This window comes from Calonectris borealis, chromosome 10 (genome assembly GCF_964195595.1).
Source record: "Calonectris borealis chromosome 10, bCalBor7.hap1.2, whole genome shotgun sequence".
NCBI classification, from domain to species: domain Eukaryota; kingdom Metazoa; phylum Chordata; class Aves; order Procellariiformes; family Procellariidae; genus Calonectris; species Calonectris borealis.
The window spans coordinates 22140963-22153577 of record NC_134321.1 but is presented as its reverse complement, the minus strand read 5'-3'; the positions used below and the strand labels follow the sequence as shown (position 1 = coordinate 22153577).

Below are 12615 nucleotides of genomic sequence, written 5' to 3'. Positions count from 1 at the left end.
TTTTAGCATTGGGAAAAAAAACCCTAAAAAACTAAAAAAATCAAATCTCTTACTCTTCTAAAGAAATAATCTTGTAGATTTGGCATAAGTGGTTGTTGTATTAAGCTGCGGTATTTATAGAAAACACAAGAGATTAAACAGTTGTGAGTTTTAAAGCATAAAGTACACTTATTTTCAATATTTTTTCTCCCTGATTTTTTTTTTACATAAATGAGTAGAAATTTTCATATCTTTTATTTGGACAGATGTTGTGCAAAAACACGAAGATACAAGACATGCTGTATGCTGTCCAGCTCCCTGAACTTAGTCTTGCCTAAAGATAAACATAAGCAGTAAACTACCAGGTCACTGTTAGTGGCTTGATCTACCTTTCTGAATGCAACTGTTCAGTCAAACAACTGCTACACTTAACTCATATATTACTGCACTGGCCAAAATAGGAGTAATTCCCACAAATTACATAAAATGTAGGATTGCCTGAAACAATTTTGCTAATACTTACTTAAGCTTTTACTTTGCCCAGACATACCCCTGTCTTCTCCCCTTACATTTACAGGGCTGTTGATGTCCTCACTGAAAAAAAAAAGGTAAATTTACCCTGCCTTCAATTGGAATAATCCTTTTTGGACAAAACAGCCTATTGGGAAATCTCAGGCTTTTAAATTGAAATCTTTCAAACAGGCAGTGATATTCCAGTAGTTATCCTGAGAGAAGTGCTATGACTTGGCCTGTTTCAATAGAAAATATTCAACACTGGATATAAGTACTGCTCATCTGGAAAGGTCTGGCATGTACAAAATCACCAAGACTGTCTTTATAAGACCCAAATCAATAACCCTAACTCCCAATCATGTGTTCTTTATACCAGACTTCATTCCCATCTTCATCAAATCCATCTTTCATGTGATCAAAATGTCGAGAGATTTCCTTCCCGTCACAAACAGGACTTACTGCACTGATGAGATACTTTATTTCCTACTCCTCATGCCAATGACCAAGGTGCGTTGCATCACTCAGAATCCCTATCACATACATACAAAAGATCATTCAGTACCTTTTATGTGCATACATTATGCCACTTATTGCTTTTTGCTGTTATTCTATTTAGTTTTTCTTACCTGACAACTTTAGTGCCATTTCGAAATACTTGGATATCTACTGCATAATTGCCATCAGCATGGGCTATCAAGTTGATTTCTGAAAATTCTGCCTATGAAAAGAAGATTCACATTAGTCAGTCTGGTTTATTTTACCTTTATTTTCCTAAATCCCTTCTTTTAAGTATTAGTATCTGAACTGCTGACAATATATATTTGGAATATAATGAGTACTAAGAGGATATTAATCCAAAAGTATTTGCCACGTATGACACATCACATTTGAATAAATTCTAATACAAAGAAAGCAAAAAGTAAAAAACTTTATGAAAAAGGACTGTGGGGCAGTAGCAAGTGTATTTCCTCATTCTCGTCTGCATAGAACTGTAGAGATTATATTTTTGCTTTGTATGGTATTATCAAAGAGATTAATACAGACTCAACAAACATTTACATAAAGTTTTGAAGAACATAGTACAAAAGCAATGTTAAAATAACTATGATAAATAGAATATTTTCTTATAGCATTTACTGTCTCTTCATATACTTTGCCCCTTTCTATTTCCTTTATGTGCATTTACTCTTCTTTTTAAAAGATCTGGTGCTAATAAACAATTGACTTGCAAAATTCACAGATAAGGACCTTTTTCAAAGTATCTTCTCACACTGGAAATGTGGAAGTTAAAAGGAATCACTTCCATACTCTGAATCTACAGTTATTTGAAAGGAAAGGACAGGATGTTTTTCATTTATCCACAGTCTTTCATCAGCTTAGACTCTCAAGGCACTTTACAATAACATTACACAGCAGAATAATTGAAATGCAGCCAACTGTCTTCTAGTGGATAAATAAAAGCGTCTTTGCTATCCCAGACACTAATACAGAATAGAGAGTGTCAGTATTCTCATTAGTCTCCTCTTGAAAAATGCTATCACCGAAAGTCTTCCTAAGTAAAATCGTATAAGGCTTTCAGAATTTAGTGTTCAGTTAAGGCAAGTGTTGACTACTCTAGCCACCGTTCCAACTCAACAGCTTAAGTATGTGTTTGAGTTCAAGCATGGATGTCTCTTCATTAAATCCCATATGCTTATATACTTTCTTGGATCAGTGTTACAATGTTCTAAACGCAAGGGGCAGTTTTAAGATTATTGTAAAAACAGTGCAAATGGTGAGAGATTGAAATATTTGTGTAAGAGCTGACAATGTTAAAGAATCATTTAAAATCTATTTAATCTCACAACTGATCTCTCCAATTAATACATCATATTAAACAATTACAAGGATTCACAATATAGATTTCGTAGTTTAAAAGCTTAGTACATGATAGAAAATATTGTATGTTATAGATAGGTTGCTGTAAGTAGTATAAAAATAAAATAATGCCATCTGGTATTAGCAGAAGAACACCAAAGTAGTTGTTAATAACTCTATCTGTACACGATTGTCACAGTGTTGATGTATTACAAAATGATTAGTAGGGTTCAGAAACTTTCAACCTCTTACTGATTAAGAGTGGTTCTGGTCCTACAAGAGACCATACAAAGGAAATTCTATGCTTACACAGAGCTTTTGTTAATATTAAAGAGAGAGTGTGCATGATGTCAACTGCATGGTCTGATCTAGGTGTGAATGGTATTTTGTGACAAAATAGCTTGTGTTCTTTTTCCCGTCTCTCCATCAATACTCTTGAAGATCCCTGGCAAAGCTTTCCATGTTTCCAAGCCAAGAACATCAGCAGATATTTAATGGTGTAAAGAATGGAGCAAAGCTAGATGCTGTACTATTACAGTGAATTTGAGAAGTTGAATCCACACAGCTACTGAGAATTTTCCCTCACTCTTTGAAATTCCAATGACAAAACAATTCAGTTTAACTACGGAAGCTTCTTACAGTAGCAAGTATTTGTAGAATTCAAGATTGAAAAGCAGTGAAAAGACTTATTTACTTCCTCAGTTTCAGATACCTGGCTCAAATAAAATAGCCATAATTCCAATGCACCCTGAATTATATCTCCATAGTTATTCAGTACTTTTTTAAAAAAACCCCACATGCTAGCACTGCAACCAGAGTGTATGTATATTCTTAAGTGAAGGAATTAGTGATATAGAAATGCAACATGTAATTCATGGAGTGTCTTGGAAATTCACAGTCTCTAAGCAACAACTTTTGAATGCGGTATGTTTTTAATGCTGTGCAGATTATGGTTAGAATCCTCTAAAAAGAGCCACGTTAGAATGAAGTGTAATTAAATCTTTGAGTGTTCTATTTAACTTGTGAGGTTTTTTTGAAATATAAAGGACTATGTATCTATCTATACATATATGCATATGGAATCATAGAATCATTTAGGTTGGAAAAGACCCTTAAGATCATCGAGTCCAACTGTTAACCTAACACTACCAAGTTCACCAGTAAACTGTGTCCCCTAAGCGTCATGTCTACACGTCTTTTAAATACCTCCAGGGAGGTATGTATTTATACATATATATGAATTTGTATAAATATACAACTATAAAAATAACATTCAGATTAAGTCATTTAGTTACCTGTTCAACCTTTATGTCATACTCTCCATGGACCTTTTTTCCACGAAAAGCCTTGGCCCTGCAGGAAAAAAGGGAGACAGAAAGTCAAGGATATATGTATCTGTACTCAGTAGCTACATAAAAGGTTCCTGTATGGCCTTCAGTGTCTTGAAAATACACATATATACTAATTGAATCTACCTACTACACGTTCTCCTTCCTTTGACATCCTTGTATCCTTAACATCCCATCACGCAGTATTTTGTGATTAAAAGCATACATAACATGATTTTCAACATTAAAGTGTATACTAAAGGATACTGAAATACATACTTCACGATTAGTTATTAATATAAAATGAGTACCACTAAAAAGATGCAATCCTGCTCTCATTAAAGGCAACAATGCTAGTGGAAATTCATTTCAATGTGAACAACATCCTAACAACCACTCATGTTAATCTTTATCCACTTAACTTACTTAGAAAAACTGGTTTATTGGAAACACTATGCTTAGAAACTTTATATTACTTTTAAAGAACATAGCATAGGTACGGGAGACTGTTGTCACCAAATTTGTGAGTGCCTGACTTACTAATCAGTTTTGCTTTTTCTAGACTGTAACTTGAGACAATGTAATTAATCTGAAGGAGAGTTTATGATCAGGATTGCTGTGATAAAACAGAACTGAATTCAATGATCCAGTCTCTCAGGCCTAACAAGTAGACATTCTTCTAGGAATCTGTCAGTACGCCTTAGGCAGCATGTATCTGCTTTGGCGTAAATGGGAATTTAAAAAAAAAAAAAAATCTGTTGATAAAAGGGAACTACTCTAACACTCTGAAGTTGGAAGAGGGATGTGGTATGAGTCTCTCTGCATCTTCTTTGCTCAAGCCAAAGCTTAGAGTACCTTTCCCACTTTTACTGTATGCAAACAAAAATCTGTTGCACAATCCAAAAACAGAACTCCACAGAACATCTTCTCAAGTGTTAAAAAAAAAAAGTAACTTTGTCCATTTTCAACATCTGACAAAATGCTATTATATTAAACTAAACCTACCTCATCAGTGAAAGTAATGTATACTACATATTAAAACAATTCATCATTGCTTTTGGAAAATCCTTTTCCCACCGAGGTCCAGAAGAGTTTCATCATTGGTTTCAATAGTGGAAGAACCAAACTTCATAATAATCAACGGAAAACGCTGCCTTTGGCAACATATTTCTTAAGGATATCTTAGGTGGTATGGATAACGGATGGTAGAAAGCAAAGAAAGTGTTTACACTGAAATGGCACATGAAAATATTGCCCAACAATTAATTCTGTAAAAATATGCAATTGGTAAGAAGATAACAATGAAGAAAGTATTTGCATTACTGGTTTATACTGTTTTCTTGTAATAAATACACATGAAATACAAAGTTTGAAATCCATTGTTTTATTATAGGAGGTGCATACTCAGCATAAAGTTATCAAATATTTTTGCCAATAACAAAAGTAGAAGTTAAATACACTGTATCACAAGTCTAACTTAAAGAACTATTATTCATCACTTATTTTTCTTTCCAAATTTGTTCTGAAATTCCATTTGGGGAATATGAAAATTACCTCTTGACAACTTTGAAGATGTCTAGACATGGCTTGAGTTTTATAATACTGTTTATATTGAAGCACTAGCTGGACCACGTTAATGTAATAGGTGCAGGAAAACCAAGGACATCCCTTGGTATAACCCTGGGAGAGGTCCACAAAAGTCAGACCAGAGAGGAAGGTATCACGTTCAAAGATAACACCACATCTGCCTCAGGAGAAAAGCAACCAATTCGTAACAACAGACAACTTAAATGTCTTTGTTGAAAAACTAAGATTTACCACTTCAAAAAGTATTTAAAACTCCAATTCTGATCCCCACGAGCGCTAAGTCTATTGCACATATTGGAATGTGCTGAAAACTTTAGTTAATTATTAATTAGCGAGATGCTATTCCTTTAAATTCAGTCTTTCTACTATAACATTATTTAGATGAGGCAATCTTTAAACAACTAAACTCTGGCATGATTCACATTTCAACAAATGACTTCAGCTTTGAAAATAAACAGTAATAGTAAGTACTGAAGTTAAGCAATCTGGGGCTTGAAAACAAATGTGACATTTAAACATTTAAAGCTACTTAATAAGTAGCTTTAACCAACAACTTTTACAAAAATGTATAATATTCAATAACATTCTCCAAACGTTGAGCCACAAACTGCAAGAATTTAAGCTTGATATCTCTAAAAACTAGTTTACAGCAAAAAGTCATGACTCAGTCATTTCAGAACAAACTCTAAGAAATTCTTAGCATGAGTTTGCTGTGAAATAGAACCTAGTGTTCATTTTCTTTACTGTACTTCGGAAATACAGTCATGCCCTGCTCGAATTATTTCCTACTTGCAATACGAGAAATGTGCAATCCTATTACAAAGACATTTATTACATGCTTAAATTAATTTTTTTTTTTTTACTGAGGGGAGATGGGGAACAAAATTCTTCTGTGTTAATGATTTACAGAATTTCACCAAACTGAAGTCTGAAATTCGTGTTGCCTTATTACTCTCAGTACTGAGCACAGAATACCTGTGTATCAGCTCTCGGCGCACCTCCATAGAAAGGAAGTAATGCTTTCAAGGTCAGGATCTCCAGGCAAGGCATTTGAGGAGAGTGTGAGGTTAGCTGTCAGCGTGGGTAAAGTTAACTAAACAAATATGCCCCAATTCAAGTAACATTTGGCTGCCCATTGTTGATGATTTCTTGCATTGTATGTAGGGAAGAGAAGGAAAGAAAACAATACCATTATTCATCTGAAACGCACTGTGTAAAACCGTTGCTTTCCAAAGCCTTAAAGTAGAGAAAATGGACAGCTACCAATATGAATGCTGCCTACTGGAGTTATTAGCATGACCTCTTATAGTCAGAATCTTTCCAAGACATGTGAAATATTTATGCATTTCTTGCTTCACAATTCATTTTCTGGATAAAAATCTTGCACATTTAAAATTAAACAACTATAGAATATACAGTTGCCATAGATGCAGCCTAATATGAACTCACACTACTTACTGAACTTTGGCAAGGACAATGAATGAAGTAGTAATCACTAAAAATGTTTCAAATATATACAAAAGACCTGAAATATTTCCCTCAAACTACGCAGCATCTACATACATTTCCACAGTATCTCACTATACCATGAAACCAATGTGGTTTCACTTCATATAAACGAACAAAATATTAAAACTGGTGCTACTTTCAACTGGCAGCAAAATCAACAGGAAGATCATTTGCTAACACGCAACAGGTTTATATTTCTTCAATTTGCATTCTTTAACACCGCAACGCAGAGCTTATCAGCAACAGTCTTTAATAAAGTCAAAAGCACACATCCAGCAAATATGTGGGGTCCAGTCCTACAAACCACTGCTCATGTGTGTAAGTCACGTATTTTCACAGCACTGCATACCCTTAAACACTGCAATTTGCACTTCTCAATGTAGTGCAGCACTTGTAGTCTGATTTCTGTACGCATAACATCATGTGCACAGGAATCAGTTCCATTTGAACACTGATTTCTGGGCATGTCTGAACAGTGAACTGGGAACTAATTACTGATCCTATCAATAAGATTATATGCTCAAAAATATAGTGCCAGTTTACTACAACAGGGCAAAATTTTGTTCATCATTTAGAACAGTAGCACCCTCTAGAGTACACAGATTGCAGACTGTCAACATTTATAAACAGCTAGCATAATTTACTTCAAGCAAGGTAAGGTATCTCTATATATATACGCACACAGTAGTCTCAAATAACTGGTTCAACAGAATTATCATATGCATGTAAACATTTTGCAGACTACTGACACAGAACCAGCCAGACTTCCACAAACTTAAAAAGTGTGGTACACTAGCCTCTGTGACAGAATCGAAAATGTTGAACAGAAAGCAAGCCCAGTCTTCAAGTTCAAATCTGTTTAGAAATAACTAATTATTTAATTCAATTAAAAAAAAAGAAGAAAAAAAAGAAGAAAAAAGAAAAAAAGAAAAAAAGAAAAGAAAAAAGAAAAAAAAAGAAGAAAAAAAAAGAAGAAAAAAAAAGAAAAGAAGAAAAAAAAAGAAAAGAAGAAAAAAAAAGAAAAGAAAACAAAAGAAAAAAGAAAAGAAAGAAAAAAAGACGTAGATTTAGTCTCAAAGTTTTTGTACCAGAAAAACTATGGTTTGCACATGCTGTTCTAATTTCATGCTGAATCAGTAATAGTTAATCTACCTCCAGCAGTCAGTATTTTCTACTAATTTAATGGAAATATGACTGTGTCTAAGATGTCACCAGCATCCGATTTGTACTGCTAGGTGATCCAGTAACACAGAGTGCTAAAAAATATGGAACACTGGCATAATCATAGAAACAGAATATCTCGAGTTGGAAGGGACCCGTAAGGATCATTGAGTCCAACTCCCTGCCTCTCACAGGACTGTCTAAACCCAAACCATATGACTAAGAGCGTTGTCCAGACACTCCTTGAACTCTGACAGGCGTGGTGTCGTGACCACTCCCCTGGGAAGCCTGTTCCAGTGCTTGACCACCCTCTCAGTGAGGAACCTTTTCCTAATGTCCAGTCTGAACTTCCCCTGACGCAGCTTCATTCCATTTCCTCGTGTCCTGTCGCTGGTCACCAGAGAGGAGACCAGCACCTCCTCCTCCACTGCCCCCGTGAGGAAGGTGCAGACTGCGCGGAGGTCCCCCCTCAGCCTTCTCTTCTCCAAGCTGGACAAGCCAAGTGACCTCAGCCGCTCCTCGTAAGTCTTGCCCTCGAGGCCTGTCACCATCTCGGTCCCCCTCCTCCGGACACACTCTAATAGTTTGATGTCCTTATGTTGAGGCACCCAAAACTGCGCACGGTGCTCGAGGTGGGGCCGCACCAGGGCAGTGCAGAGTGGGGCAACCACCTCCCTCAACCGGCTAGTGATACTGTGCTTGATGCACCCCAGGACACGGTTCGTGCTTTGGGAAGCCAGGGCACACTGTTGACTCATATCCAACATACCATCAACCCAAACCCCCAGATCTCTTTCTGCGGGGCTGCTCTCCAGCCTCTTATCCTCAATTTGTACATATAACCAGGATTACCCCATCCCAGGTGGAGAATGTGGCACTTGCTCTTCTTAAATTTCATAGTAATACATTTGGTAATCTTGCCTACTGTCCCATGAGAAAGTATTGAACAATCTAATGAAATTATATATATTAGAATTAACATTTCAGTGATATAATCTAGACACATTCTAAGTACATGGTTTTTAAGACAGCAGTTTTGTAAATATATTTGTTTTCAGTATGAAATCAAAAGACTCTGCCAAGGAAATAATGGCTTAAAAAATGGCTTAAAAACATGATCACATACATACCATGAAGCTGCAAGAAAGGATAATTTAAAGGAGTAAGATTATTACTTCTTCCATATGCTTCCACTTTTTAGACTGTTATACAGACTTTTGTAAATATATGAAAACCATAAGAAACTGTTACCAAAAGTAAGCATATGATAAGATTTGCATAATATTTTCATTTTAGATGACCTAATCCACAGTCTACTGAAACCAGTGGGAATCTCTTTATCAACATAAATGGGCTCTGCAACTGTCTGATAGTATCAACATTTGCTATACTGACTTCCAACCAACCAGCTTAGCTAGTAGAACTCATTATTTGGAACTGCTATGATGATGCTATCATGACTAAATAGAAGAATTTATTAAGAATACTGTAAACACGCTGGTTTACAGACTTTCTTTTACTTACTTGTTCCACATTTCTGCAACAAGAGACTGATAAGAGACTGTTACAAAAAAAGAAAATCCTATTTAATACCTGACTCTTAAAGACCTTGATACTCTTAAATTTGTTACTCAGATTCTGCAAAGACCTATTTGGATTTAAAACATATTCTTTTTTTCTTCTGCACGGTAAAGTTATACTTTTGGCACTTGACCCAACCAGTATTTTACTGTCACATAAACCAGTTATGTTTTCTCAAGCTATTACTTCATTCAGAAATTGTCTTAAAAGAAGCAGACCATCACCACAAAATAAGTGATAGAACATATCAAATGCATGACTTTTAGTTTTAGTAGTGCTCCCTGGTGAGTTGGATTGCATTAGGTTAATGATAATCTCCATTACCAGGAGCCTGTAAATTTGAACAGCAGCACATTTTATCGGCTCTGAAATATCACGGCTTATTTTAACAGGTTCCATAGCTCACATTTGTATCAGGCCAGTTAAGTGTTGATGTTTATCACTTGGTTCGACGAAATGTCAAATTCAATGGAAGCGCTGTAATGGCAAAGACACAGGGACTGCTCTTTCCAGTTATTCACTGTGTGATCTGACAATCCACAGAAACCCAAACTGAAACTTGATTAATTTCATAAACACATTTTTTTCCCCAGTATGACAGGCAGGACACAATTAATGCAGTTCTTCATTCTAAGTCATAGCCTAGCCTTTTGAAGGGGAAAAGATACTGTTCTTATAAAAAAAAGTGCTAGCTTCCGCCAATAAGGAAACTATTTTTCAACCTATCGAAGTTGCAATAGAAATGATTTCTGAACATTTTTTTCTGTGCCCAATGGCACAACATGGTCATTTTTTGGGGGGTATCATATGGTTTCCAGTGGTACAATATGTCTCAGTCTTCACTCTGTATCTTTACCTGAAACCATTGTCTCTACTACTACTATACCAATCCTGTCAATCGCAATATATGGAAAGAGAATGTCTAGGAACAAAACCAAACATTTATGGTCCTAGTGCATATTAGCACTTGATGGAGTCATCCCAGACGGCCTAACACTGGAACCTATCACATGGTTAATTCTATCAAGCTAACAGGATTTCTTCATTGCTGATCTGCCCAGTTTTATTGAGGATCATGAAAGCACCTGAGCAGTTCAAATTTAACAGGGCAGTAGAAAATGTCTGTAGGAAACGCTTCTCCTCTGATACGGGCTTTCCTTCCTTGACTTCTGTAACTTGGAGCAAAGAATGATGTTAAATACATGCTTAAAAAACAGAGCTCCTGCAAGCAGCCTTTCCTCTGCAGAGGCACTGAACCGTCATACCCTTCCCCGTTCCCTTTACTGGTGAGGGCTAAACTCATGAAAAAGCAGAGAGTAAACATTTTTCAGTGGAGGATTTTCCTGACCGGACAGTAGAGAAGTTGCCCAAAGAGATTCACCTCTAAAAGCATATTAAAAAAGAAAGCATAAACAATCTAGAAATAAAGAATGCAAGGTTATTAAGCAGCAATTATTCCATTTCCCTTTCTGTGCTGCACATCTCCCTTGCTAGAAAGGGTTTTTTTTTTCAGAATAGCTTTATATGTGGCACCTTCAGAGGCTTCCACAATCTCTGATTCAATCTCAATTGTTTTCTCCTAATTTATTACTAGCCTTTTTTTTTTTTAACAAATTATCCTATCCCCTTGGGAGACATCAGAATTTTATCTCCTTTAGTCTGATTATTTAAACAAAACAGAGCCATTTTATTCTTTCACAGCACAAATCTTCCAGCCCAAGAACCATCTTTGTTGTTTTAATCGGCAGCCCTTCTATTTGTCACTCTGTTCTGTGCCTGAATACAGTGTTTTCACTAGAGATCTAATCAAGAAGAAAATGCCTCCTACTCTTGAATGTCTCATTTGAGCTTAAATTTTCTGGGTCTTTTGAACAGCACCCTTTACTGAAAATGCCTAATTTTCTGCCCACTCAAGGTGAAACAAGTACTCTTTCATGACCAAACGCTAGTCCGCCTTTCTGGTAATGTCTCAAAATCCCGCACCTCCGATTATGTAATATTTACCATTAGCCCATTACTTCTGTGCCAGATTTATAGTCACGACGTAATTTCTGTGGGCTTTTTTTTTTGAATTAGATGACAAATGAAAGTATTTTTAAATGTTCATTCCCTCATCACTAGAAGACCTCATATGTGATGCAACATATTATAACCTTTTCCAAATCTGTCAGACTCATTAGAATGACTACTATATTTTCCCATGGTTAGGTTCATAAAAATATTTTGTACTCATGAGATGAACAGAAAGTCCCAACTTTTATACAGGAAAACATCACTAGCCAAATTACGAAATATTGGTGTTCTAAATACTGATGAAGGTTTTAATAGTTCTTAGGGCTCTAAGACTCACACTGCATATTCTGCACCAGTTGCTCTACGTTCCTTAATCTTATCTACTATAGCCAATATAATAATACTGCAGGCTAAAGTAACAAAGTTAAACTTGTCATTTCCAAGTCTCCCTACCAAGAAGTCCATTCTTTCCAACTTCTCATTCTGTTGACAACAAAGATAAAGTAGTACAAACTGTTAATGAGCAAGTCTACTGTTTAGAAAGTAGGGCACTCTAAATTATCTTGAATAAGTGGCAAAAATGTCACACAATGGAGCCACTGGTGATTGGTTTATGACAGGAAAACAACCAAACCATCTAGAAAAAGCATCTAGAGATATTTTAGTTTCTTTTTTTCCTATTGAGGTAAAGCAAATAAAGTGAGCCTAAAAGACTTTACACTAACAGAAGGTAATTTCTGACAACATCTGAAACGCCATAAAAACCAGCATGGAGTGAAAGAATCTTTGAGACTGAATCCACATTATCAACAAACTCTTCAGCAGAACTTTATCTGCCTTTTAATTTTTCTATTTATACTGAATTCTCTACGGTGCTTTAAATGCCTCTAAGCAAGATGTGTGACTCTGTGAGGTGAGAAAATTTGAATCATTTATGCCTGGAGACATTACAAGGTGATACTTCATATATAACATGTTGGGCTACCACATTGTTTGAATTTTCACCTTTGAGGATCCTGCACTTAATATAGAAACTATAACTTAAAAGCCTCTCCAGCTAGTTTCCTCTGTCCTCGTCCTATAGATG

The 12615-nt window shown here is 35.8% G+C and overlaps 1 protein-coding gene across 1 annotated transcript in view; it reads right to left on the bottom strand.

Moving 5' to 3' along the window:
* The window catches only part of SYN2 (synapsin II), a 192635-nt gene that overhangs the window by 116295 nt on the left and 63725 nt on the right, over positions 1–12615 (bottom strand). Inside the window, exons 2-3 of the mRNA XM_075159387.1 lie at positions 3645–3702; positions 1119–1210 (exon numbers count right to left, since the gene is read on the bottom strand). Of these exons, the coding sequence (XP_075015488.1) occupies positions 1119–1210; positions 3645–3702 (150 nt within the window). The remainder of the gene's footprint in view (positions 1–1118; positions 1211–3644; positions 3703–12615) is intronic.